The 25,741-nt window shown below is 49.8% G+C and overlaps 7 protein-coding genes across 7 annotated transcripts; 3 read left to right on the top strand and 4 right to left on the bottom strand.

Annotated features, from left to right (window-relative positions):
* Positions 1-2,439: 2,439 nt before the first annotated feature.
* ABOM_012106 (phosphotransferase family protein) lies at positions 2,440-4,109 on the bottom strand (the record flags this gene model as incomplete). Its single annotated transcript, XM_022539234.1, has 2 exons — positions 2,440-3,386; positions 3,467-4,109. The coding sequence occupies 2 exons, from the start codon at positions 4,107-4,109 to the stop codon at positions 2,440-2,442; spliced, it is 1,590 nt and encodes a 529-aa protein (XP_022383128.1).
* Positions 4,110-5,055: 946 nt separating this feature from the next.
* ABOM_012105 (NmrA/HSCARG family protein) lies at positions 5,056-5,976 on the bottom strand (the record flags this gene model as incomplete). Its single annotated transcript, XM_022539233.1, has 1 exon — positions 5,056-5,976. The coding sequence occupies one exon, from the start codon at positions 5,974-5,976 to the stop codon at positions 5,056-5,058; it is 921 nt and encodes a 306-aa protein (XP_022383126.1).
* Positions 5,977-6,336: 360 nt separating this feature from the next.
* ABOM_012104 (Zn(II)2Cys6 transcription factor domain-containing protein) lies at positions 6,337-7,716 on the top strand (the record flags this gene model as incomplete). Its single annotated transcript, XM_022539232.1, has 2 exons — positions 6,337-6,922; positions 7,046-7,716. 2 exons carry the CDS (start codon positions 6,337-6,339, stop codon positions 7,714-7,716), a joined length of 1,257 nt encoding a protein of 418 aa, XP_022383127.1.
* A 330-nt stretch (positions 7,717-8,046) lies between these two features.
* Positions 8,047-11,220, bottom strand: ABOM_012103 (putative piwil3 protein; the record flags this gene model as incomplete). The annotated part of the gene is made up of 4 exons (XM_022539231.1): positions 8,047-9,555; positions 9,701-9,861; positions 9,921-11,065; positions 11,126-11,220. The coding sequence occupies 4 exons, from the start codon at positions 11,218-11,220 to the stop codon at positions 8,047-8,049; spliced, it is 2,910 nt and encodes a 969-aa protein (XP_022383131.1).
* Positions 11,221-14,255: 3,035 nt separating this feature from the next.
* Positions 14,256-15,550, top strand: ABOM_012102 (putative GPI anchored protein; the record flags this gene model as incomplete). Its single annotated transcript, XM_022539230.1, has 2 exons — positions 14,256-14,892; positions 14,946-15,550. The coding sequence occupies 2 exons, from the start codon at positions 14,256-14,258 to the stop codon at positions 15,548-15,550; spliced, it is 1,242 nt and encodes a 413-aa protein (XP_022383132.1).
* A 335-nt stretch (positions 15,551-15,885) lies between these two features.
* On the top strand, positions 15,886-17,057 carry ABOM_012101 (putative mitochondrial 2-oxodicarboxylate carrier protein; the record flags this gene model as incomplete). Its single annotated transcript, XM_022539229.1, has 5 exons — positions 15,886-15,960; positions 16,017-16,027; positions 16,088-16,117; positions 16,176-16,262; positions 16,346-17,057. The coding sequence occupies 5 exons, from the start codon at positions 15,886-15,888 to the stop codon at positions 17,055-17,057; spliced, it is 915 nt and encodes a 304-aa protein (XP_022383129.1).
* Positions 17,058-17,910: 853 nt separating this feature from the next.
* On the bottom strand, positions 17,911-19,473 carry ABOM_012100 (basic helix-loop-helix domain-containing protein; the record flags this gene model as incomplete). Its single annotated transcript, XM_022539228.1, has 1 exon — positions 17,911-19,473. The coding sequence occupies one exon, from the start codon at positions 19,471-19,473 to the stop codon at positions 17,911-17,913; it is 1,563 nt and encodes a 520-aa protein (XP_022383130.1).
* Between the last annotated feature and the right edge of the window lie 6,268 nt (positions 19,474-25,741).

Below are 25,741 nucleotides of genomic sequence, written 5' to 3'. Positions count from 1 at the left end.
CACAGATTAATGGGGTTTTGTATCTGGGAGTTCAAAAAGGAATTGAAGAATGGTATTTGTTCGATCCTGATTCTCCAGCGCCCTGCTCTCTACTTATAGACATCGCCGGGTGGAGAGAAGGCAGGGGCTTCTATAACGTCATGGGTGATTGTTCAGGTAAGTCAGTCAGTCACCAAGGTGTGCTCGCCATTTCTGCTCACCTGGGCGTGATTTATGTAGCATATGCAATGCCACGTACAGTGTGACTATAGGATCGAGTATACAAATGAAGGTGACATACTTGCATATCGGAGGTAGATTCCACAGAAGAGGGAAGGTTGTCGTCTAGCCAGTCGCTGAGACTGGTCCAGACTATCGGCGAGACCTTTTTTTGCAGCAAGTCAAATGGTATGCAAGACTCTGTGAGGTGTTTGAGATCGTACACGACGCAATCCATGCGATACTTACATTGACATCAGGTATACATTATGTAACAAGTCCATAGGTATATGCATGTACCCAAGCGGGAGGTCCTAGGGTTGAAGAAACGGTGTACGCTGTATACTCAACTTGATTGCAGTGGAAGCACAGAAAGATAAGACTGGGTGGTAAAACCACGGTGTCAATAGACTTAAATTTGAGTATATTCCTTTTGGTTCTCCCACCGATATGCTGTGCCATGACTTAAATATATACCGTGGAAGGTAATTATCACGCTATGGCTCTCGTTTTCCCCGTGTTGCTTCCTCTACTCCGTACCAGAGTCCATAGCAGAGACCTGCACGGTCCGTGCCGATCGACACTATCATGGTTCAATCCAGACTAGCGCTTACCTGCATACAGCATATCTTATGGCAGACGTGCTGCTATATAATTCGACAAAAGACACTGGTGTGGCGGGCTGAATATGCCGGTGGGTTCTCAGATCCCAGTGTCTTAGATCCGATAAACATCAAATCCGCCTAGAAAACGGGGTTTACGTAACTGGTAACTACAGATCGTTGCTCCTCGACCCTCTCGAATAATTTAATTTCAATCTTACGTGATAGCACCCAGAGGGGACCATCGATCTAAGCAGGTGCTTGGGTATCATCTAAGCCCGCCCGAACTATTAGTATCCACACCATAGAATGAAAAGCTGCACAAACCGGATGCCCTCACGCCCGGGCCACAGGCACGCAATGTCCTCGAGTACTGCTTTAACGGATTGTGGTATTTATTCACGAATAGTCGAGTCTGCTTCTCGATCAAGGGTTTAAGCCATCTGCGAAATACTTCGTTGAAAGAATGGCAAGGGTAAAGACTGGCATATACAATACCCCCCCCCCCCCCCTCTTCCTGGTGATGGTCCCTCGCATGCATATGGCTGTATAGTACTGGCTTCTTTCCAGCTACACCTCACCTTGGACTCCAGGCTCAGACAGTTTACGTTTTAGCCGCAATTAGCTCATAGTTCTATGGACGCACAGCATGGGTTGATTTCGCCATTTAGAGCCGGTACAAATGAGATGGAGCAGAAGGCGCTACGTGGGCCAATGCCAATTTCCAGATCGATATAGTCAAATCGATCGCCTGAGACATGCAGACGGGACTTTCGGCCCATCAGGCGTTGATTGGGCGGTGACCTAGTTCTGCAGTGCATCGGCATGTTCGTAGCGACTCCAATGGCAGGTTCAATCATGAGATACTTCATCATGTCCGGTGTTGGCGAGTCTTTATAATGCTCTGTCTCGGGGTCTTGAGATATCTGCGCTAACGGAATGCTAGTGCCCAGATGGGCATTATATCTATGGTCCCGGAGAGAGCAAGCCTCGGAGAATGTCGTGTTTTCGGTGGTCTCGTCGGCGTTGCATGTTGGAAACCAACGGATGCCCACGAAGGATCAACTGAAGTAGCAATGAGGTATACAGTATGGTATACTCAAGCCCGGGACTTTGGTAGAGATTGGCAGGCTTACCAACCACGGCCCGAACCCTATCGGCTGGCTGGCTCGTGACGATATCATCACCACTAACAAACAATATTCTATAGCAGTCCAGGCTATCCACTCATCTAATACAACATGTCCCTGGTTTAGACTTGGGTTGCTTACCCTGCCAATTCAATGGCACCGGCAGCGTTGATAGTACGAAGTTATCCGGGAAAGGTAAGTTGAAAGGTAGATTGTCAGTGATGCTCGACACAAAAGCGATATATAGATCGGTTAACAGCCGAAAGAAGGCTGACCTGCAGAAGAACCATCAACTGCAATTTTCGCGTACATTTGCTAAGAGAGGAGAGAATCCGAGATAAAGTCAATGAAACCCTGCAGCTACCTTGTCCATCGGTGCACCAAGCTCCGTCACAGCCCAATTTGGGGCAGAGTGCAGAGTCGAGCCATTCTGAACATCCAGACGCTAGTCGTGTGATCAAATGATTGGTGCACCGTAGACCCCCGTGTAAAGAATATGTACGGCACAGCTACCGATACATCTCCTCGTCATAGTCCTTGAAGATCCAATTCTCGGAGATCCTAGCCCGGTCCTCTTCCGACTCAGCTGCCTCCAGCGCAAGTTCCTTCAATTTCATTTCACGTTGCTTGGATTCGTCATATCGGCCCGACGGCACCCACCCATCTGGCCCCACGCCAACATAGTTCCTGAAGATCTGTAGCTCTTCATCCGATTCGATCTGCTCGGCATTAAGATTCAGACATTCGCTCGCCTCGTCGGGCGGATATTCTAATGGGCAGACGCCCGGATTAGTGCCGGACGAGGGGTTGGATAGCTTGCCCCAGTTCTGCGCTAAATGAACGAGGTCCGCTTTCAGCGACACATTGTCTCCTTCCCATGGTCGGCTCGCGTGCTCGAAGATCTTGCGCTTGAGAATGCTAAGGTCGTGGTCCAAAGCAATACCATGAATAGCGTTCAACTTCACAGAATACCACGCGTAGAAGTAATGGATATGCCGTCTTCGGAGAATTTCGAGCTGTTCAGACTTGTTGCTGTCATCCAGGCTATCGAAGTCGTCTGGTAGCTTAGGCGTGTCGAGAGATTCAGACACCTCGTCTCCGTAGTTTTGTATACAATCTGGGAAACCACATTGCAGGAAGAGAGGCAAAATAGAGCAATGCTGCCAGTCTATCAAGCTAGTGATCCTGAAGTCCTCGGAGACCAAGATATTATTCGGCTGCAAGTCTGGGTGTCTAATTGTAGGCTCGCAAAGGAATTTGAGGTTTTGCGGCACTAAATGAGGCGCAGCACGTAGGTAGTTTTCCAAATTCCTCATCTGACCACAATGTGACACTTTCTGGTATTTGTACAACTCTTTATACATAGGCTGAAGGGGTTGCAGCGGTTTACCAAACCTAGCTAAGTAAGCAAGCTCCTTTTTGGCACCCGCGGTCAGAGCCGCCTCTGCAGTCTCATCTACAGTTTATCAGTGGATCTCGTCACACAGTGGGACTTTAAATAATAGATCTGTCAGGCAAACGGTGGAAGGAACATACATGGGCCACGATCGACTTGCAGTTCCCGTCTTTTGCCGAACCACAATCGTAACGAAGTGTCAGGACCGATACTGAACCGGCCATTGCTCGGTGAATCTTCCACCGGCACGGATGGTGTATCAGTTTTGGAGCGCAGATCCGTCGTATAGTAAAGGCTTCCACTAGCAGGGAATCGTAGCCTAAAAAGGCGAGCTTCCAGCTCGACAATGTTTTTAATGATTGTGGAACAGGCATCCTCGGACAAGTCGAACCATAAGTCGCCCAAGTCCCGTCCACGGACGTATTCCATAAAGATATATTCCGTGCCCGCTGCGTTATCTGAGGTGGCCGAGTAGCCAAAAACTTTGGGCACGGGTATGTCATGCAGACGAAGGTAATCCAAAGTCGCCACTTCACTGGCTACCACGAAGTACTTCGGTTCTGTACCAGGATACGGGATACGAGCGATGACTTGGGACCCATCGTTCATTGTCAAAAGGAAAATACGGTTGAATCCCCCCTCGGCAAGCTTCTCGAAGCGAGCGACATCATTAGCGCCTTGGTTAATCGACTCGGCAGCAAGACGCTTCAATTCGGGTACGTTGAAGACGCGTCGTCGTTCCGCAAGCCTCGCAGCTTCATTGTAGCTGTCGGCCGTTACCATCAAGTATCAGATACGAGAACCAGTACAGGGTAGATCGAGAAGTTACAGACATCCATCTCCCAGATGTATACTCAAACAGTTCAGAGCTTGCCGTGGAATCGCGGGTACAAGCGCGAGAAACGGAGAAAGTCCGTGAGAGCAAAGTGGGGCTCAAGGGCGTCACTGCCCGATTAATTGATCGTACAAGATGGTTTCTACATCGAACTGCCCGAGATAACACAAGCATTGCGATTGTTTTGGCAATGAGACGTTGATCAGATGAAGTGGTTGTTGTGGTATTTTGTGTTTGTTGCATTCCTGGCTTTGCATTGATATAGGCTAACCGTATTGGGAAGGTGGATCATGCTGCCCTGACATCCTGCGAACATCCATCGCAATACTAGTACCCCCAGTATATATAAATGGGGTAGAAAACTCACGAGTTGTGCACACAGTCACAGTGGACACAGCCAGGGGGATGTCCCCAATCTTGGTGACAGAATTGAACTAAAAGCATTCATAAAGGACTCCAGACTTTCGTAGCCCTACATCATACATGACCGCAACAAGCATAGACGTTTATTTTGACGATGGCTTCTGAAAACTGGAAAGTTTATTTCGTGACCCCGTTGGAGCAAGATTCGAGCCATTTTCAACAACGGCAAGGAGATATCAAAAAGCAAGCTGCCTGTTGCCCTATGCACAGCCCAGCTCAAGCTCATTGTTCTTCACGGCAAGAAGATGACCCGTCATGGTTTCCTTGGAAAGCAGTTGACTAGTGGAGTAATAGAGAAAAGCTACTGATGTGTACTGCTACTGCCTTTGGGGAAATTTGGACCGTGCACTGGATTTCGTTTGTATAAAAATAACGATATATGGTCACATGGCTAAGACGAAAAGACAAGGAAAAGCCAACATAAAAACAATCCAAAGATGAACCCAAGTAGACTCTAACAGATCCATTCACCTAAACAGACCAAGTCGCTTTGATTGCCTCCTTCTCCCTTTCCAAAAACTCCTCAAACGTTCCCAAAGGCAACTTCCACGTTCTCACCTCCTCCATGTCTACAATCTCCGCCATGTCGCGCATCAACAGCTGGCCCCCAATGAACGGGTTCAGCGCAGCCTGCTTTTCAATCTCCTCCTGCGACATGAATACCACCTTGAGATCCCTCCCGGTCGCACGCGCCAATGCCTGCGTTAAATCCTCCACATGCCTAAGCTCGGAGGCAATCTCGATCTCCTTCTCATGAAACCTGGCAGGGTCGAGCAGTGCTGCTGCTCCAAAGGCTCCGATATCATTGGGATCCACCATGGGGAGCTTCGTCTCAGGCAGCAGAGCCGTAGTCCAGACGCCGGTCTCAACAAAGCCAGGATACATGCGGACAAGGGGTTGCAGGTAATTCGACATGAAGTTTCCCGGTCGCAAGATCGTCCAGTACTCGAATCCAGCCGTTTTCACTCTATTCTCGACCGTTTGTTTGTTGAGGAGAACCTTCGCCACGAAACTGTTCGGGTCCCAGTGCTTTCGTCGTTGGGGTTCGTCGACGGAGAACCCGCTAGAGTAGATGACGTGTTTGATGCCTGCTTCTTTGGCGGCGGAGAGGATGTTCTCGGCCTGGTGGACTTCGCTGTTTGGGACGCGTAGGTCGGGCATGAGGTTGAGGAAGAGCGCGGTGCAGCCCCTCATGCTTTGTTTGAAGGTGTCTAGGTCGGTGAAGTCGCCTTGCGTGAGGTGTACCCCGCGGGATTGAAGACTTTGGGCCGCTGGGGTATCTGGGTTGCGGGCTATGGCGTGGACTTTGGCGCCGGCTTTGAGAAGGTGGTTGATCACGGCGCCGCCCTGGGTGCCGGTAGCACCGCAGACGAAGAAGGTGGAGGTGGACATTGTGGGATGTAGTGTGGTGGTCTTGCTGTGAGTGGTTGAATAATTGGGAATTAATTGGAGTAACTTTGCCAGTGAGAAAGAGAAGACTGTGTGAGTGTGATGTTCTGAAATACTCATCCGATGTTGACGGCTTTATATACTACGAAATGCTCTTGGATGATCCCTAGCGGAGTTCCACCCAATCCGCAACCCTAACCATCCGCCTCGGCTCCAATTGGCCAAACACAACCACTAGCTTGCGGAATTCCGCCGGGCAGACCCACATGAAGCCATATCTCTCTCCACGCAAACAAATGTAAGATCGGTTTTTTTCTCACCTGAACAGCGGAAGTCCGCAAAACCAATACCAAAGTGACAGCAATGTACCCCTTATTGGCCGAGCGAGGAAACCCCCCACCGCGGCGCAAGTCATGCGAAGCGTGCAAGACCGCCAAGCGCCGCTGCGATCTCGCATTCCCGGCTTGTTCGCGATGCGCTACCAGGAATACGCCATGCATTTACCCGGGACAACAGCCTGCAATCCCACAGCAGTTGATCGACGAGATGGTCGAATCGATTGCGCAGACGGTTGACACGCCGTTATCGGTGGACGCGGGTGTCTCGTGTACGACCGAGTTCCGTATACCTGAACTACCAGACCCACCTGCTGTCACCCATCCACTCGATGTCTTCGATCCACAATGGGATTATATCGACATCGACGCTCCATGTCTGGCAGATGCACACACTGGTGTCCTCATCGCACGACCAAGCTACGCAATGACCGCTCCAGTGGCAAGACCCCCGATGGCTCTGTCCGAAATCATCGCCTCCCGACTCCAATTCGCCATCGACGTCCTCAGGGACGTCCCCAAGATGATGGTCCAAGAGAACCAAACCCCTTGGTCTCATAAACAGCTCTACGTCAACGGCATGCCCAAACACATGCAAGGCAAGTCGGCCCGTCGTTTCCTGCTCTTTCCCTCCCCTTACAAAAAATTTAAAAAAAATAAAAATAAAAATAAAAATAAAAATAAAAACGAAAGAAAAACGAAAGAAGAGAGACCGAGAGAAACTAACTCAACAACAGACGCCTACTCCAGCTGCGCGCTACTCATAACGCAAAACGCCGTCAACAGGCCCCTAATAACCTCCCTAATCAAAACCAACATCCAAACACTGCTCACATCTCCAGTCCCCACCACACCCCTGGAAACCCTCTCGCACACACACGCCCTGCTCCTCTACCAAATTATGCTCTTCTTCTCCCCAGACCCAAACGCAAACCTCTCCTTGATCCCCCACCTAGAATCCTCAGCCCTAACCCTCCTCTCCTGCATCTACTTCCCCGATCCCTCCTACGCCCCGACCATCCTCCCGCCCACCCCAGAAGCAAAACAAGACTTCTGGACCTCGTGGATCTTCCAGGAATCCGCACGCAGGACCGTGCTTTTTACATTCTACCTCATACAGCTCCATCGGCTGGTCCAGGGGGAGAGAAATCTCGTCTGTGATGGTTCGCTGGGGCTGGTGCATAGTTGGTACCTGTCGGCGTATTTGTGGGAGGCGCAGGATGCGGGCGAGTTTGGGGCCGCGTGGATGGAGAAGGATCATTTTGTGGTTGGCCAGTTGAATTTCGGGAGGGTGCTTACGGAGGCTAGGGCTAGCGATGTGGATGTGTTTGGGAGGATGCTTCTGGTTAGCTATCTGGGGATTGAGGAGGCGAGGGCTTGGTTTTTGGTTAGGGGGGCTATTTTATAGGGCTCTTTCTCTCTTCGTGGTTGGCTCTGTCTATATGAAGGTGGCCTTGGGTCATAACCCTTCGGTTTGAATATTGTTTTTATTTACATACTATGTTATTATTCTCGTTCGCGGTACTAGGTCAAAAAGCAGGTACAAAACAATGTGTTATCTGCGATGATGAAATTTCAGCTCGCGCGGTTAATCGCTTTCATAATAAATGCGTGGAGAATACATAGTGGTCTTTTTTTGGTGACTGTCCAGCTCACACTTGACCAGTGCGCCGTAGAATGACCTGGTCCCGTAGGTTCAAACCTTGTAAAAGCGCTATTGATGCTGACTCTCCAAGCATCAGATGTAGAACATCGTGTTCCGAATCTTCTCATTGACAAGAACATCCTTGTTTGTCGCTTGCATCGTACTAGCACCACTGGCCACTGATGAAGCCTCGGATGCCGGTTCATAAAATTGGCTCAAGTAGCATCTGGCGCGGTCACAGACCAGGTCGGCATACCGTGCAGGGCAACAGACTCTAACACCCTTTGTAGCACGGCCAACTAGGTAACTCAGGTTCAAAGTCAGAACTTGCACAACTTCAGCGATATTCTTATATTTCGGGGGAAGCTTTCTCTTATATCGCTGGCGGAAAACCTCGTCTAGGATCACAAAATAGAAGGCGTTGCGGGCAGTTCCATGGATAGCGGAATGAGGCTGGAGAAAGAAGCTGAAGCAATGGGGATCCGTGATGCATCGATCGACGATCGTACACGGCGGCGTATTCCCGTTCCTGTCGGCCGTTTGTACTTCAGTTGGGTAAAAGCGCGTATGATGACGCTTGCTGACAACGATGATGGTGAAATTGGGAAGGTTCTTCTCTTGCATCTCCTTTGGATAGACTTCCCGGCAGGCCTTGCGCAGTAGCGGCAGCTCTTCCGTCAAGCACTTCATATACTGGCCTTCTGAGATTCCATCACGGAAGACGATAATGTTCTCGGGGAATGATGCGTGCTTTCCGAGGAGTCTCCATAGCCTAAGATGCCGCTTCAACATAATATCCAAGCTGTCGATTTCTTCCTTTCCTCCACGGGACTGGAGCTGAATAGTTGCAGGCCATTGTCCGAGTCCTTTGTCGATGCTGGCAACCATCGCTGCCACGCTAGGTGCAGTGACTGAAAAGCCTTGCGAAGACCCGGTTGGATGTGTTACATCCAGTCCAATAATCATGGTCTTGTCTTCAGTGATGATACTTGAACGGAGATCGTCCACAGCATGATTCGTCCCGCCCAGCTTCAGGTTGAACTTCATTGCCACATTCCTCATATACTGATCCAGGGCCTTGTCATATTGATCCCGCGTTTGACCTTTCTTGGCAACCAGCTTAGAACCAACACTGCAAATTGTCTGCAACCCGTACTCCACATCGCACAGTCGTTTGATTACTGGGTACCAGCGACTGTCCTTCTCAGGCAAGATAATGTAGAGGAGGTCTAAATTTTCGGCTGCTCTTTGAAGCACATTATCAAGATCCTTTGTTTTATCCTTATCCACTTTGATTATCTTTCCGATGAGGGGCGCGTCTACCAGAACACCGGTGTCGAGAAGGGCAGCCTGGAGCTTGTTGACAACTGGTTGGAAACTTTTCACGTCGGGAAAGGTTTCTTGCACTTCCTTATCCGAGAGCAGAAGATACGACCATTTACGCAGCCGTTGACCAGGGATGTTGAATTTGGTGCTGATCAGATTCCAGGAGCCTGGAAATTGCTTCACAGTGGAATTCCCCCGATACATAATATTTGGCTGGTCCAAGATCCGCCCCTCGACGGTGATCAGCTGTCTCGCCGTGGATATATCGAATCGTGTCTACCATGAGTTAAACGTTGCTATGTTTAACAAATACCGTTTCATGATAAGGACTTACAAGCATTGTGTTTCTTCAAGGGTTCAACCCAACAGTGTCTGCTCCTTGGTTGACGATAGAAAAGGCGTTCTGTAAGGGCGGACGTACGGCAAATTTGATCATGTCTTGCGTCTGGGCGGGGGACAACTTTCCGTTGTGGACCTGGCCCGGAAGTATCTCGAACACTTGTGCCAATAGGTATATCGGACTGCCCCGTGTACTAATATTGATGACAGGCAAATCCGGCCGTTGGTCTCGGATGTTGTACGCTAGACACCATGTGTGAGTTAAGCAGCTGTTTCGTCTCAGTTTACGTATAAAAACTCACTTTCCAGAAAGTAATCATACACGCTAATCAACCTCGCGGGGCCAGCTGGTGATGCTGCGGGTCCTGATTGCTGGCGTTTCTTCTTCTTCGATCCCAGTTGGCGAGGTTCTAGCCAGAACTTTACACCTTTAGAGCCAGCGCCAAATGAGTGTATCTCGGGTCGTCTTGCCCCCGGCAGGTCCGTACCATCGCCACGCCTTGCAAGAGAATGAACCGTCTTAGACCTGATGATAAGCTCGCCGCTTCGGTTTCTCCTTTCGGGTAGATGGAGTGTGCGTCCCCGGATACCATGCAGTACTTCGTTCAAGGCAGGCAGGCTCTTGCCATTTGCCTTTTGAAATGTATCCATGAAGACAATCAGACTTCCGCTGTTGTAGAATACTCCATGGCTAACGTTTACGTTAACCAGGACCCTACCCGCGGCGAGTCTGACACTCGAAAAGAACCCACGAATTGCTATTAGCCCTCCAAGTAGACGCGCCTTGTCTGACTGTGAAGCCTTGTTGCTAAGTGGAAAGCTTCTATTAGCTCTATTACCACCACGCGAGACAAGGTCCGGAGATGTCTTGGGGTAATGATTCAGAAGGATATTCAGCGCTTGGATCATGGGGAGCTTTTCATCATATTGGCTAAAGTTGGTTGACGTGAGATACTCTATCAACTCCATGACCCGTAGCGTATTGGTGTATAAGATGCGGGCTCTGTACTGAGTGGCGTCCTCAGTGGGCTCGTCCTCTTGTTCATTTCGGTACAGCACGGGTACGATGATTGCATTATTTGCCAACGGCAATCTTACCCGTGATATGATGGTAGATTTGAAGTCGGTGACTAGGTCGGCCGCCATCGAGGTAATCTCTGGCGCCTCGAGCACCAATCTAACGATTTGGGCCAGCTTCCTGCCAGATGCAGCGGGTCTCACATCAATAGCGTATCTGTAGAAGACTAGATTGGGGTCCGGAGTGATATGAAAGTAATTCGCCCATAGAGTCACCGGCCTTCCTTTCGTTCCATACCCTGGGCGAGGAAGGTATTCAGAATTCAGTTGGAGCTTGCTAAGAGTCAAGGGATCTGCGGTTGCTTTCTGAATTCCGTCTTCGATTCTCCTTACGGTGGGATCGGGAGGGGGAACTTTCCCACCTGGTGGTCTATATGGAATCATTTGTTAGTACTGTGACTTCAGTAGTGATGGCATCTAGTGGACAAACAAGTAAATGATGGCTTTTGCGTCGCTTCTTCCTTGAGTTCTTGTCGGCCCACCTTCCCTTCTCTGGGGGGTATCTCTGAAGCCACGGAATGACATATTGTGTTAGACTTTGGCTTTGCACCTGTGAGAGATCAGATGAAATGCTGTGAGAGTAAGATATCAGAGAGCTGCGAGTATGTAAAAGATGACAGGAGGCGGAGGGGAACAGAGACAGATGACGAAGGAGTAAACCCTCAAAAGGTTGAGTTTCAGGAGTGGAGTAAGACACTGGACTTGACCTCATCGTGTCTAGTGAGCACATCAGGTTACATGGGATGCTTGAGCAGTAAGTGAATCGAGAGTCAGATTGCTGGGTCTGATTGGGTGGTTACACTGTGCAAAACTGATCATTGACTGGGGATCAATGGTTGTACTGAGTCTGGTCTCTCGGTGAATGTGTGGTTCTTGCTCATGTCACGCACTGCGTGAGGATAATATGAGTGTATGTACAGTAGATACTTATCGAGTTGATCTGAATAACGATCCTCTTTGTATAGTAGTGTCCGGACCTCCACTCGTGACGGGTGATATGTTTTTCTCTCTCTTCACTGTTCAGTTACCAAACTTGTCACCCATTGAGGAAGAATAGATCTGAAAGAATTATAGTAAGATATAAGAGAAAGACATTCGTCTGTTGATCATGTAATGACTACCGCTTTATCACAACCGCGGGAGAGAGTGAAGAGGACGCATGATGCCAACTAGGGCTACATGTGACACAGGACAAACCAGACATTTATCGTTCTAGTGCTTCAGGCATCTGTATGTACCACATAAGAAGGCTCACTTCCTTCGAGAGGAGCTATCGAACATGCCTTATCCTCATCCCTCTACTGGTCGGATCAATATAACTAACACCCGCCACCTAATCCCCTCCACCTGACGAAACATGGCGATCAATCAGATTTCCACGCATCTCAGATGCCCTATTCTACACACTTATGATCTATATGGTCATAAACAGCCTCGTATGTGTTACTCTAGCTCAGTTTCGTTTTGCTTGACCTGCACGCTAATCATGTCCCACACTCCAGATTGACTACTACCTCAGCCATGTGGTCGCTATCATGCTGGTTCTCGAAAGCGAGAGGCTCGCCCCACAATGAGAGTAAGCGGATTTTCATCAGTTTCTACAGAGAGATATTTGACCGGGATTGTGGTGGCAGCTCTAACAGGAGATTAGGGCGATGAGAAGTGAAGGCCAGTAATCTAAACGCGGGGAATATCAGCAGATTGCCCGGTTTAACAAAGATGATGCGATGGTCCATTATACTGACTGCAGATTGGAGGACTGTGGGGAGCCTTGAGGAATACGAGTCTGACTCTAAATGACAAGTCAAGATCGCAACACACGGTCGCTGGTGCACTCAGACACTGGCTTGAAGAACGACTCCATGTAACATATACATATAAGAAAGCAAGTAGACAGTAATGGGATAGGGAAGGGAGGGCATTGATTGTGGAAGACAAAGGAAAGGACTGCAGGCCCCAAGTCACGCGACTACATCACGTATGTAATGACATCAACGTGACTAGGCGAGGTACTAGTAGGTAAGTTCGGTGTCAGTCACTGTTGAATGGTCTCCGTCAAGAAAGCCCTAATTGTAGCGGCTACTGCATATAATACTTTAGCCCTAATCGATAGTGATCACAGAAGTCCTACACTTCAGACTATATTCGTAGATGGTTTGAAGGCAATATGGCTCGAACATAACCCTGACAATTGGATTTGATTATCGAAGACAGTAACAAATACATGTATAAATCAGTAGATAAGGTGCAGCAGAGAAGCGGATACTTCCTGTAGACATCTATAGACTAGGCTCCAACGAAAAACAATGAAAAGAGTAACACTACCTGGGTACCAGTCTTGCAACCAAGTGGAGTGACATTGTAACATCATCCTCGACTGTTAATTCTTCCACTACAGTAAGACGATAATTTCATAATGAAGCACATATCCAAGGTTGGACCTACATGATCTCCCTCCTAATCACGCCATAGATTCAACATGACCGCCACCGCTGCTGTTGGCGACATGGCTGGAGTCGCCAATCTCATCGGTCAAATCTACAGTGCTATTGGGGACCATATTTTCGAAAAATAAACACTTATAATGCTTCTGAAAGACTACGAATACCGGCTGACTGCAGACCAACCATTTCTTGCGCGTGGTTTGGAGCTTCGCCACTGCCAACCACATGCTATGAATCTCTACGAAAAGCTCATCCCCCTCAGGGAATGGCTTGCTGGTAAATATATCAGACTAAGATATGCCCGAGGTGGTCTACTTACCGCTCGGCGGTGGAGATTCCCTTGGAAATTCAGTGGGAAGAAGAGGGTTGTTTTCCAGCAGTTCCTTAGTGATGTCCAGCATGCGTCCGATAGGTCAATTGATGGTGTGAATAATTCTCCTCATGTCAGTGTCACTAGCTTGATTGGGGTTGTTGAAACTACGTGGGTTCAGTTTAGTCTTTGCCATGACAAGGCTCTTGTCATTCTAATTAGCTGGAGTCATGCAGGACTCGACAACCCTGTCTATTGCTTGATTGCCAGCGTTTTTTTATAATGATTAATCATCCTAAAACAGTCTTCAACTAGTGGACTGTATATAAATAAACATGAGTATCATACCCCACTCTATGCATTGTGACGTTCCAAGCGATCAATTCGAAGCATGGTTGAATCTTGATATAATATTTCTGCCTTCGAAAACAGGCATCAACAACATCACCTTACCAAAAAGGGTAAACTGTTTCAGCACGGGCTCCCCAGCCACTGATTTGTTCACCTCAAGATTTAATCCAAACCGACCAGCCCAACTTCAGACTTGGACTAGAATTATATTTAGTTGTCGGTCAGGATCTGCATATCTGTCGATCTGTTGCCATTCCTCTTTTCATCCTTTCCGATCTCTCTTGCTCTTCCTTTAAGCTCAGTGGGATTTATCGCATCTATCTTTGGTTGGGCTGAATTTATATATCTTGACATTAAACAACTGTCGTAGTTCTAGGTGAGTAGCTATCTTCATTTTTACTTTGAAACTGGCTTTCATAAACTAACATGGTGAGAACAGGTTATTCCGACCAGAGATGCTGGTCTTCCCTCTTCTTGCCTGGGCTCTAGGACCAGCACCGCTGGCAGTCCAGGCACTGACAGATGGCAACTCATCCATCTACCACAAAGAGGCAGATCTAAACACATACAACATCCTGCAACGCAATGCAGCCATTCAAAACCAGCTATCTCAAACGTCCGTCCGGGGTATCAAGAAGATGAGCGACGACGAAGGCGAGAAGTTCTTCCTCGACTACTGGTACTTCGGAGAGGTCAACCAGACCGACCTACAAAGCTCTCAAACCCCAGAAAAAACACAATCTAATATCCAGCCTCGCATATATCCGTATCAGTCATCCCAGTCTCTAGACCTGGGTGAGACTTATGACTCCCACGGATGGATGGGCCAATTCTCACCGCTTCTTCGGAGAGAATTCAAATGCCCCGCGGGGACAAATTCATGCACCTCAATTAATCGCCCGAACAGCTGCTGCAGTACGGGATCGACCTGTGAGCTGGTCGACGATACAGGGTCTGGGGATGTAGGGTGTTGTCCGGACGGACAGCATTGCTCCGGTACGATTGGATCGTGTCAGCAAGGGTACACCAGCTGTCCTGCGTCATTGGGCGGTGGATGCTGTATCCCCGGATACGAATGTGTCAGCGGTGGCTGTAAGTCCCGGGCCGATTTACAAGATGATGAGCTTTGGGCTAATGAATTACAGGCGCCAACGTGTACACGGTGACTATCACGGTGAGCTCGACGATCATGGTGTCGACGGTCACGGACACGGTTCCCGCGACTAGCACGGTTTCTAGTAGCAGCCGGAGCAGCAGTACGACACGATCGTCCTCTGAATCCACCGGAGAGTTTACTCCTCCTGCTCGACCGACGAGTCTCTCGACGGCGACGGCCTCCCAGACTGGGTCGATCTGCCCCATTGGATTCTATGCCTGCTCCGCTGTCTACCAGGGAGGATGTTGTCGCACCGGCCGCGACTGTGATACGAGCTCGTGCCCCCAGACCCCGTCGACGACGATCACGAGCAACGGCCGAACCATTGTGGTTCCCGCCGAGACGGAAGCGCCGCCAGTGACGACGGGACGATGCGCGAGTGGGTGGTTCAGCTGCGCAGACACCGCGGGTGGGGGATGCTGTCCAACAGGGTTCGCATGCGGCTCCAGTTGCACGGCACAGGAAACGGGGACGGCAACGGGGACCGTAGCCAAGGAGCAGCCCACGAATTCCGCTGGCAAGCGAAGCCTCCCGGAAGGAATGCACCTGGTCGGAATCAGTTTCCTAATCGGAGTGCTCTGGACGATTGGATGAGGCACGAGCGCATGTACATACTTAGAACGCAGTAACGAGAACCACGAATCGAATTGATCATTAATAATCTTAACTACTATCCTATCTCACCCCGTGGGGCGTTTTGCAGTCGGCAGCGTTGTGGGGCCGCGTTGGACTCTCACCGGGCTGGGATTTTTCCCGTTCGGGAATTTGTCCGATACGCTCCGACGTTCAACTCCGCTCGCTTTCGCTCCTTCGCTTGCACGCTTGCGTGATCACCTGCCCTGCTCTTCTTTTTCCACTCCCTCACCACCCTCCCCAGCTTCCAATTGTCCCCATCGCTGTGTAGTTTCTCTGCCTCCCTATCAGCGACCATGTCGACCAACACTCAGAAGCCCCTTCCCTTCCAGTACCAGTTCGCCGCCGGCGCGGTGGCTGGTGTGTCTGAGGTGCGTTATCGGAGCTGTGACCTGTCATGCTAACCAGCCCACTGACTGCCATCTAGATCCTGGTCATGTATGCTCAATTCCATTCCGATCACGAACCATGTCAATTCTAACCAAAGAATGTCCCCAGGTACCCATTGGACGTCGTCAAGACCCGAGTGTAAGCTCCATCAGGCCATATGCACCAACAAAGAAAACGAAACTAATCCCCCACACAGCCAACTGCAATCCGGCACCCGCACCGCCGGCGAGGAGTTCTACACTGGCATGTTCGACTGCCTGCGCAAGATCGTCAAGAATGAGGGGTAAGAACTTCACCCCAAACCAACCAATGACGAACACAACCCTCGAAGCAAAAAGAAAACCCCCCATTCTAACGTACAACCAGCGCATCCCGTCTGTACCGCGGTATCTCCGCCCCAATTCTGATGGAAGCGCCAAAGCGTGCGACCAAATTCGCCGCCAACGACAGCTGGGGATCGTTCTACCGGGGCCTCTTCGGAGTGGACAAGCAAACGCAATCGCTCGCCGTGCTGACGGGCGCCACGGCCGGTGCCACCGAATCCTTCGTCGTCGTCCCCTTCGAGCTGGTCAAGATCCGTCTGCAAGACCGCGCGTCCAAGTACAACGGCATGCTCGACGTCGTCAAGAAGATCGTGCAATCGGAGGGACCCCTGGCCCTGTACAACGGTCTCGAATCGACGCTGTGGCGACACATCCTCTGGAACGCCGGTTACTTCGGCTGTATCTTCCAGGTGCGCGCGCAGCTGCCCAAGGTCGAGCCCGGAAACAAGACGGAGCAGACGCGGAACGATCTCATCGCGGGTACGATTGGTGGTACGGCGGGTACGATTCTCAACACGCCGATGGACGTGGTCAAGTCGCGGATTCAGAACAGCCCCAAGGTGGCGGGCCAGACACCCAAGTACAACTGGGCCTGGCCGGCTGTGGGCACCGTGATGAAGGAGGAGGGATTCGGAGCGCTGTACAAGGGATTCATTCCCAAGGTGCTGCGGTTGGGTCCTGGTGGTGGTATTTTGTTGGTGGTGTTCACGGGAGTGATGGATTTCTTCCGTAACATGAGGGGTGAGAATCTCTGATCGAGTGCGTTTCTGTTCTTGTCTGTTCTTCTTTTGCTTGCAAATAGAGAAAGACCTTGCGCTTCAGTTAGATGGGGGTGTAAAAGAGTTTGTCTATATGTTTGTTTTTATGTCAATTGGACTTTTGATGATATCTCGTGCGAAAGAAACGGCTCTCATACTATGTGCTATGCGGACCATGAGAGCTCTTTTTGGCTACATCGGCTATTTTGGGGTCTAGAATCTAATACCAGTAAAAAAAAAAAACCGTCATGTATGACTAGCCATTATATAACACAGCAAAAAAACATCCGAGATACAACCAATCGCATCATGGGCAAAGGAAATCTTGAGCAGGCAAAAGAAAAAGAGAAAGGGTATCGATGTAAAAACGCATGGAGAAGCCCCTCTCAGACGGGCAGCATTGCTAGCAGAAAACTAGTTCGCACCGCGTTCTGGATGAATAGACAAAAAGCAGATGATACCGAGTCGGTCTTGGCCGTCATTATGCATAACATTATAAAGATAGAGAAAGCGACAAGTATGAGCGGTAGACAAGCAGAAGCCCGAGGAATGAATAGCCAAAATAAACAGCGAAAAGACAAGGGGTGGAGCATTGATATAAACGACAGACAGACGAGGTTATAAAGATAATGGACAACAGAATAGCGTAGCCTGGTAAATCCACAAGAACGGAAAAAGTAACAAAGCGAACTGCACATGAACGAGGTGAGTGAATCAGAAAATTAGTCTGGGTATGTCAAGACTTCCGCGTACGCCGGATCGCTCCTTCCATATGACGCCGTGTATGCAATAGGTCATGCATGGCATGCACTCATAGAATCCCGAATGGGCACAACACCATCGAAGATGTCTAGTTCATTTCCATTGCGTACTCATCTTCCTCCTTGAAGCTCATTCCCGCATGGCCGGAGCTGCTCCAGTACTGGGCCTGGCCAGTCCCGCTGTTGCTACTAGCCCCGCTGTTGAACGAGGGGCTCAAGTTCTGTGGACTCAAACCGCCATTGGAGGCGACAGAGTCTCCAGCCATGTTGGTATGCTTCGGCACTCGGAGCCCACTGCCCGGTGCGCGGCTGTAGCTGAAGGAACTAGGATCGTTCTTCTCCAGCGCATCCAGGATCTCCGTGCGCATGCGCTTCTCTTCTTCGGTTTGCTCAAAAGGCCAAGTGCCTCCCAAGCTGCTGATGAGCTCCGCCAGTTCAGCTTCCTGTTGGAGTTTCACATGTAGCGACCACATCAGATCTCTCATCCAGCCAACGGCCCCGTTCAGAATGTCACCTTTGTTCGGGCCCTTTTCCTTTTCCTCGATCGGCAACCCCATGGTAATGTTGCCCGCTGCGCGACGACCGTTGCCACCGGCCAACAACGACGTGGCTGCGTTGGCGCTGGCTCCAGTGCTAGACATGGCGGTGTTGTTAACAAGTTGCTTCCGGACCTTGTCGTCCTCTAGTCGGTGCTGGGGGACGAGATGGGACAGGTCCTGGATGCGCTCATTGATATTGTCGCGCCGACGACGCTCGACCAGGTTATGCGACGCCCTCCGACGACGTCGCTTGGCTTCCTGTGACTCCAAATCCTGGGCAGTTCCGGGCATGTGTGTATCAACCTTGGCCGGCAAGGAAGCATGCTTGCCCGATTTCAGAATCTCGGAGATTCCAACATGGTGGGGATTGGGAGGAGATGAGATGGGAGATTCAACTCCGAATGAATGAGCACTTCCTGGGGTTCCGTCCCACTGGTTCGAAAGAGTCTTTTGGTGACGAGGGTGCAATCCAGTCCTGATGGGCTGTGCCGTTGGGAAACTGCCGGACTCCGGTGTTCCAAGGGTTAAGCCACCCAAGGCAGGGGTCTTGGGTGTCATAGGGCTACGGCCATCAGCGGAACGATCCATGGTCTGCAGATTGGGCCGTCCTTTGGTATTGATGTAGTTCTGCTCAAAATGGGAGCCGGCATTTTGCATATGCGCACCCGGCTGCTGCTGGTTCATGGCTCGGAAATGGTCATAATTGAAACTGTTATGCAGGAAGGGACTATGCATCGGAGCCCCATCAGGCGTATTTGAGTACATCTGGGACATCTGATTTGGGTGACTCATCGAAATTCCAGCGCTCGAGTGTTGCTCCTGGAGGAAGTTCATACTATCAGCGCGCTGGATGCCATTCTGTCCATTAATCTCCAAGTCGAGCAACTCATCCGTGTCAATTCCCGAGTTGCCGCCGAAGTTGAAACTTTGGGACCCAAAGTTATATGGCATGAATCCACTGTTGTGCATGGTCAGTTCGGAGGGGTCAACACCGTCATTGGTGCTGCCGTATTGGTTGGGCATCGAATAGCCGGCGTGCGACATCATGAAATGTTTGCGGTCACTGTTGTGGTCGTCAGGATCATGCTTTATGAAAATACTCGCTTCCGCCATCGTGCAGCTGGTTGGCAGCTCCGAACAGGAAAGTCAAGCACGTTTCCGGAGGGAACCCCTTACGATCCAAGATCTGAAATGTCCGGAGTTTAGTGCAGGACAGGAAAACCAACCCCAACCTCGAGTGGCGCGATGGGTTCGGAAACGATGATCTTCGGGCGGATTCGCACACAGGTTTCGGATACTAGGGCGTTGAGGGCGAATATGATCGAGTTCGATGGGGTTCAATTTTCAATAGCCGTCGAGCAATGGGCCTTGTTACAAATGGAAAACTGGGCGTGGGCTAAGGGAGATCTGAAGCGAGGTGCACAAACCGCATCAGTAAACGTGTGCGCCAAGGTGCTAAACGCCGAGGTCGCAAGAATAAGATCAGGGGATCGGGGGTTACTGACCAAGGACCGATGGAAGTGTGCGGAGGGCCCCTTAAACAAGTAAGGATATGACTGAAAGGAAGAGCGGACGGTATTCACAGCGACGCAAGGGATGGCTGCTGCCAAATCACGGAAGAACGAGGGCGTGGTGGAAAGTATGAGTCGAAAGCGGACAAGGCGGAAAATGCCACGATGGGAGGCGGGAGTCACAACCCAATAGGTGGCACCGTCGAGCGCACAAAGAGAAATACGAGATACCGCTGAGAGATTAAGGGTGTAAGCAATAGAAAATAGATGAGCCGGGATCACCACAGAATAGGAACAGGCTAAAGGAGGCGAGAAGGATGCGTGGCCATAAGCGAGGCGGGCAAAGGAGAAAAAAAGTGACCAGAAATAGAAATACTGGGTCCGGAGGCGACGGGGGTTCAAGACAATGGGGGGGGTAGGGAAAAAAAAAAGGAAAGAAAAACGTGGGTCAGAGACAGGAAGGAACTTGGAAGTGACAGAACACGACAGCGTTGAGTTTTGCCTGTGAACCAAGCTCACACAAAAGTCAAGTTACAGATGATGTGTCTGTATGCGACAGGAAGGACGACGAAGACGATTAAGAAAGTGGGGAGAGGAGAAGAGATAGAGAGCGAGAGGAGGGATTGCGATAGTGATAGGGACTGGGAAAGGCACCGAGTGGGGGCGGCGCAGCAACCAAGGAGAAGAGGTTCGAGAGAGGCGGTAAGCAATGGCAGCAGCAGTGGCAGCAATGGCAGTCCCTCCCGTAAAGGCGGTGACCCTCGGCATTACTGGCGTGTTCTTTTTTGATCGTATTCTCTGACCGAAATGGAATGTTCGGTGCCTGAGTGGAGAATCGAAAGAAAGAAAAAAAAAGCCAGATTTCCCCGGAATTTGGTTTTCTGTGAATTTTGGGGATCGACTTCGGTTCCGGTTAAACAGCCAACTTTCTTTTTTTTTTTTCATTTTCATTTATCCTTTTCCCTCTGGTAGACTCCTCTTAGCTGACCCTCGGATCGCTGTTCTCCGCTTGGTTGAGCCGGCAAGGTGCTTTTTCCCCCTCAGGGCCGGTGAGATGATGTGTGCCTTAGAATAGTGCCCCGCGGCCTTGATGTCTGGGCAATGGGATCGTCGAATAAGCGCCCCACGGGCTGCAGATGCGATCGGTGGCTTCGGTCCCCGCTAAGAGAAAGGCATACAGGGTTCGGGTTTCAGCGACACCGCGCAACCATCGGTGAAGCACCGTTTCCAAGCGATGGCCCCTCAACGCGGGAAGTTTCTCGTCCAACGTCCTTCAGGGGGTGACAAGAAAACTCAAACGAATAATAAAAAGAAAAGAGGGGTATTGTCCCCCGTCTCACATTGTCCGAGACATGATGCTCCGATGTGCTCTTGGCCTATGACGCCATACCCTCTCTCCCTGGATGATATGACCAGGCAAGAGAAATATATCATGAAAATGAAAACAAATCAAACATGGAAAATAAAAAGCAAAATGCACGGTTGACAGAAGTTGGGCCTAGGAAACAACGTAGGAGAAACCGTGCTTACTCACCAAGTAGGGAACTTGCAGCTAGTAGCGATCAGAGAACTTCACGGGACTGTCATGTAACAGAAAGGGTTAGCAAAGGCACTGAACCGTCCCCGATGGTGTTCCCCACCGATGCCAGTTGGGGAAAAGACAAGTATAAGTAGAGACAGATGAGGCCCCCAGGCAGGGACAAGACATGAGGTGTCGGTGCCTTGCACGTGGCAGTGACCGCTTGCGCCTCAAAACTCCAATCACTGGACTCGGCTGAGGCAAAGGAAACAACGGATTGGAAAGGCAACTATGAAGAGCCTCACCCCCTCACAGCGCGTCGTCATGAACCAGGATGGCGGATACGCCAGGACCAAGGATTGGGGGTGACAGGAGAGGGCATACTAACTTGAATCATATACAGTGATTGGCACCAAGATGCCACAGGAACAAGAGGTTTGAGCACTGGTGCACAAGCCAAATGATAGTCTTTCGAGTTCCCTTTCATGAAGGGAAGGTCGATGAGAGTGAAGTCGGTTGCAGAGCGCTTTGGAAGGCGAATAAGATATGGCATGGATATCCTAACCTCGTCGGACTGTGTTGGAGAGTGTCAAGGCGAGCAGGTGAAAGGAAAGCAAAGGAGATACAAGAGGGTTGAACAACGAGGGAATGAAGGCTTTAAAGGAGTTCGGAGGCGTTTGTCGGCCCTTCTCATTTGATATATCACGGAGAGGGTCATGCAGGCTGTCGATCTTAAAATCAACGAGGCTTAACAAGACCGACTACAAGAATTACGTGCATTACGGGGTGCTCTAAGGAAAGTCCAGTTTAATTTTTTATTTTATTTTATTTTAATATCAAGGTTTCGGTGCCACACCAAGGAGGAAAAGTAAATAAAAAATGGGAAGAAATAAAAAAGAAAGAGTGATTAAAAATAAAATAAATGGACCAGTGGCAATGAAGGTAAACGGATGCTCGGTATGTGACAATACATCGGGCCAAGAAGTAAAAGGCAGGACAACCGAAAAAGGAAAAAGAAAAAGAATATCGCTATTTTTATTATTGTGAAAGTTTAAACAAAAAATAATCATCATTGTATTAATAAGTCCAGAGATAAATAAAATAGGTGATCTGAATAACGGACGAACGAGACTCGGAGTGGCTATACGACTGGAGATGGTGCCGGGCAAGGTCAGATATGCTTCCAACAAGGAGGGTAGCACACTCCGGATCGAGAAGAATAACACCCACCGCAATCCCATGAGCACCCAGGTACTACTATATTTGTCACCTGTGCCCCCTTTCGACACGACGTCATGACTCACAATGGCCGGGCGACTTTCTCTACGCGGAGTGCAACTAAGTCCTGCGGTTAATCGTTGGACCTGCACACCAAAGCTTGCCTGAATGTATCAGATGCCCTCTTAGGGCAAACTCCAAACATGCCAAGATCATTCAGCAGGCAGAATGATCAATGAGCATGGGGGAAGAAGGCTAGCTCAGAGGCAGAAAGCTATAGTCATCCATTAATTAATGGATTAATGCACCAAATCCTTGTTTCTGCGTTCTCTTTTTCTTTTTCTTTTTCTTTTTCTTTTTCCTTTTTCTATTTTCTATTTTCTATTTTCTTTCTCTGCCCCCCCTCTCTCCTCTGTTTCCTTTTATTAATCATAACCATGTTGTTATTGTATTGTTTGGCTCCCACATTCATTCTGCAGATAATCATCAGATACGATTCTCTACCTCGCAAACCCCGAGAATGACATCATAGCTGACAAGGTTAAGAGCGAGGAGACTGGCCTTTCCCCAAGCAGGCTTAGTAGGGATCGTCTCAACGGTATGGAATGTACCTACTGGCTGATCGTGGGACACCATGTGGAAGGGATGAGTGGATGGAAATGATCTCCTTCTCGACTGAAGTCTATCTGTCGGTGTGTGAACTCTCAGGACGAAGAGCGCCCAACAAGGAGTACCATCCATCTCGTTGCATTTAAGCATTCGCAATGGCCCACCGGAAGGATCTACAGGCTGGAAGCATATGCCGAAGCGGCGACAGACCAAGTGGACAATGTGCTTCGACTGACGAGGAACGGGGTGCTGGGCGAGTTACTACGGGGGGTAACTATCAATCCCACCCTAAACTAACTAGTAGGAGGATCATTATCAATTCAGAATCGGAAGTCCGAGCGTTATCGAGGCTGACATCCAGCAGGCGGTCCGTGACACTCTGCAGTTGGGGTTTCTGTCGCCTCCCGAGCGAGATCCTGCTCTGATAGGCGGAGTGCGGATTTAGTACGAGTCTAATTGCGATATTTCATGTGGTCTCTTGTCGACGTTCGATCTCAAATTGTTTACGATTATGTTTTGCAGTTCCCTGGTTCTGTATCTTCTCCTAAACTCTGTTGGTCCGAATTATTATTATTTTTTTTTTACTGTTATTTTTCTTTTTCTGGGTCTTGGCTCCATTTTCTCTTTCCTATCCATTCCATCCAACCACTTTGGGAACGTCCTTGATTTGAAATTCCCCCAAGAATGTGGGGGAGCTTTTAATCAATCTGGGACATGGGGAGATATCCTTTTGCCTCCAGAATGCTAGAAACCCGGGGCGAACCAATCAACCAAGGGAATTGCACCCATTATCGGTCTTCCCTGGCCCTAAAACCGGATAGTGTCGAATAGCGACAATCCAGGATGGCATGTCAACATGTTTATCTCTTGACTGTGATATCCTAGTCCGGCATACGGGCGTACCAACCCAAGTAAGGTATGAACTATGGCTCGAATCGCGATTCAAAGTGAAAACACGAAAGAGCGGTGTGTTGCGAATGCTTCTTGTTATTCTTCGCGACGGATATATCTTTTCATCCATGGTATCGACTATCGTCCTGAAAGGTTACAATCGACGACCTCCATGTCCGGAGGAATGGAGTCCAACGCAGTGCGTAGTTTGGCTCCCGTACCCGTGCCGTCCCGTGAAGGTTCGGAGTGCATGGCCGATAATCCACGGTTACTGCAAGGAGGACCATTAATTTGCAGCGTCTCCCCGCTCATACTAGTTAGCACTAAGGGCGTTAAGGGCGTATTTCTTGATTTTAGGGCGCCGGCGTGCATGCTACCGTGGGGTCATGGATCATTTAATTTAAAAAAGAAGAAAAAAAGAAAAGGAAAATCAAGGAGACCCATCGGAATTGCGCTCGCAATATCCAACGCAACCCACGGGGAGAAAATATCCGCAGCCATTATGTAACCTCAGACATCGGAGGCGATAACTCGCCCTCGGATATTAAATGGGTCTCTTATCCGATCCCCACACGGGAAGAAAGATAGTGGAAGCTCAGATGAGATAACTGGCGGGGTCGTCGCATTCGCAACTGCTGGAGGGGTACGTGAACCAGGAGCATATCGGGTCTATTGCAGGTGGTTTCAATGCCATCTACGTAACCGGGGTTAGGCTAGTCTTGTAGATAAAACTTAAGGATTACCATTAAGACTCGTCCTCCGTTGTACTTCCCCGAACATACTCCGGCGGTACTAGTCACTTGAAGTCCAAGTAGACTTCTGCAATCAACGGCTGCTCTAGAAAAGATCGACTAGGCTAAGTCGATGACCGAACAGGGGGGTACACCGGATCGCCACGGGTCTAAACAAACGCAGTGGTCTGGGGAGTATCGCAAGAGCTTCTGATTCATTTGCTTGGTATAGAGTGGGCACCGGTGGCTAACCATTCATACTCATGGACTGTACATACATGCATATGGATACATTCATACATATCCCGAACTGCCTTAGCAGATACATTCGCACGAGTACTCCATACGTCACTCTGGCTGGTTCAGCGGAAACGGCGCTAAACCAATTAACCCGGGAGATGGTGGCGGAGACTCTTCTTTCCAATGGCCACACATATGGAGGACTGTGATCGCCATCGTCCACCAATCCAATGTATTGGTGCTCCCTCCTCAAGCTCCGGTTCAGTTTCTGATTGGCGGATCGCCGCTCGGCTGGATCATCAGCTCACTTTGGGTTTAGTGCCGACACGGCGCTAACCTGAAGTCACCGTCCGCAGTAACCGTGGCCGTGGAAATGCTGATTGGCTAGTAGTCCCCGTGCAGGAGGAGCTCGAAGCTGTGAAGGTGCGCAACGTCCATTCCTCCGTTCTTCGATGCGAACTTTCCCTTGTTGGTGTCTGTCAACCCTCCTTTGGATGATTGGGAGACCAACTGGAAAAAGTATTCAGTCTACACCACTCTGAAAATCAAGATTCTTCATCCTAGCGTCGACCGAAAATATTCACGGTATGCACCATCATTGTTTCTGCCTCGCGTCCGACCACCACCCTCACTCGCACCTTTTTTCCCCTTCCCCCCCCCCC

Source organism: Aspergillus bombycis, assembly GCF_001792695.1.
Source record: "Aspergillus bombycis strain NRRL26010 chromosome Unknown contig00209, whole genome shotgun sequence".
Taxonomy (NCBI): Eukaryota; Fungi; Ascomycota; class Eurotiomycetes; order Eurotiales; family Aspergillaceae; genus Aspergillus; species Aspergillus bombycis.
This window is presented reverse-complemented; position numbering and strand designations above follow the sequence as displayed.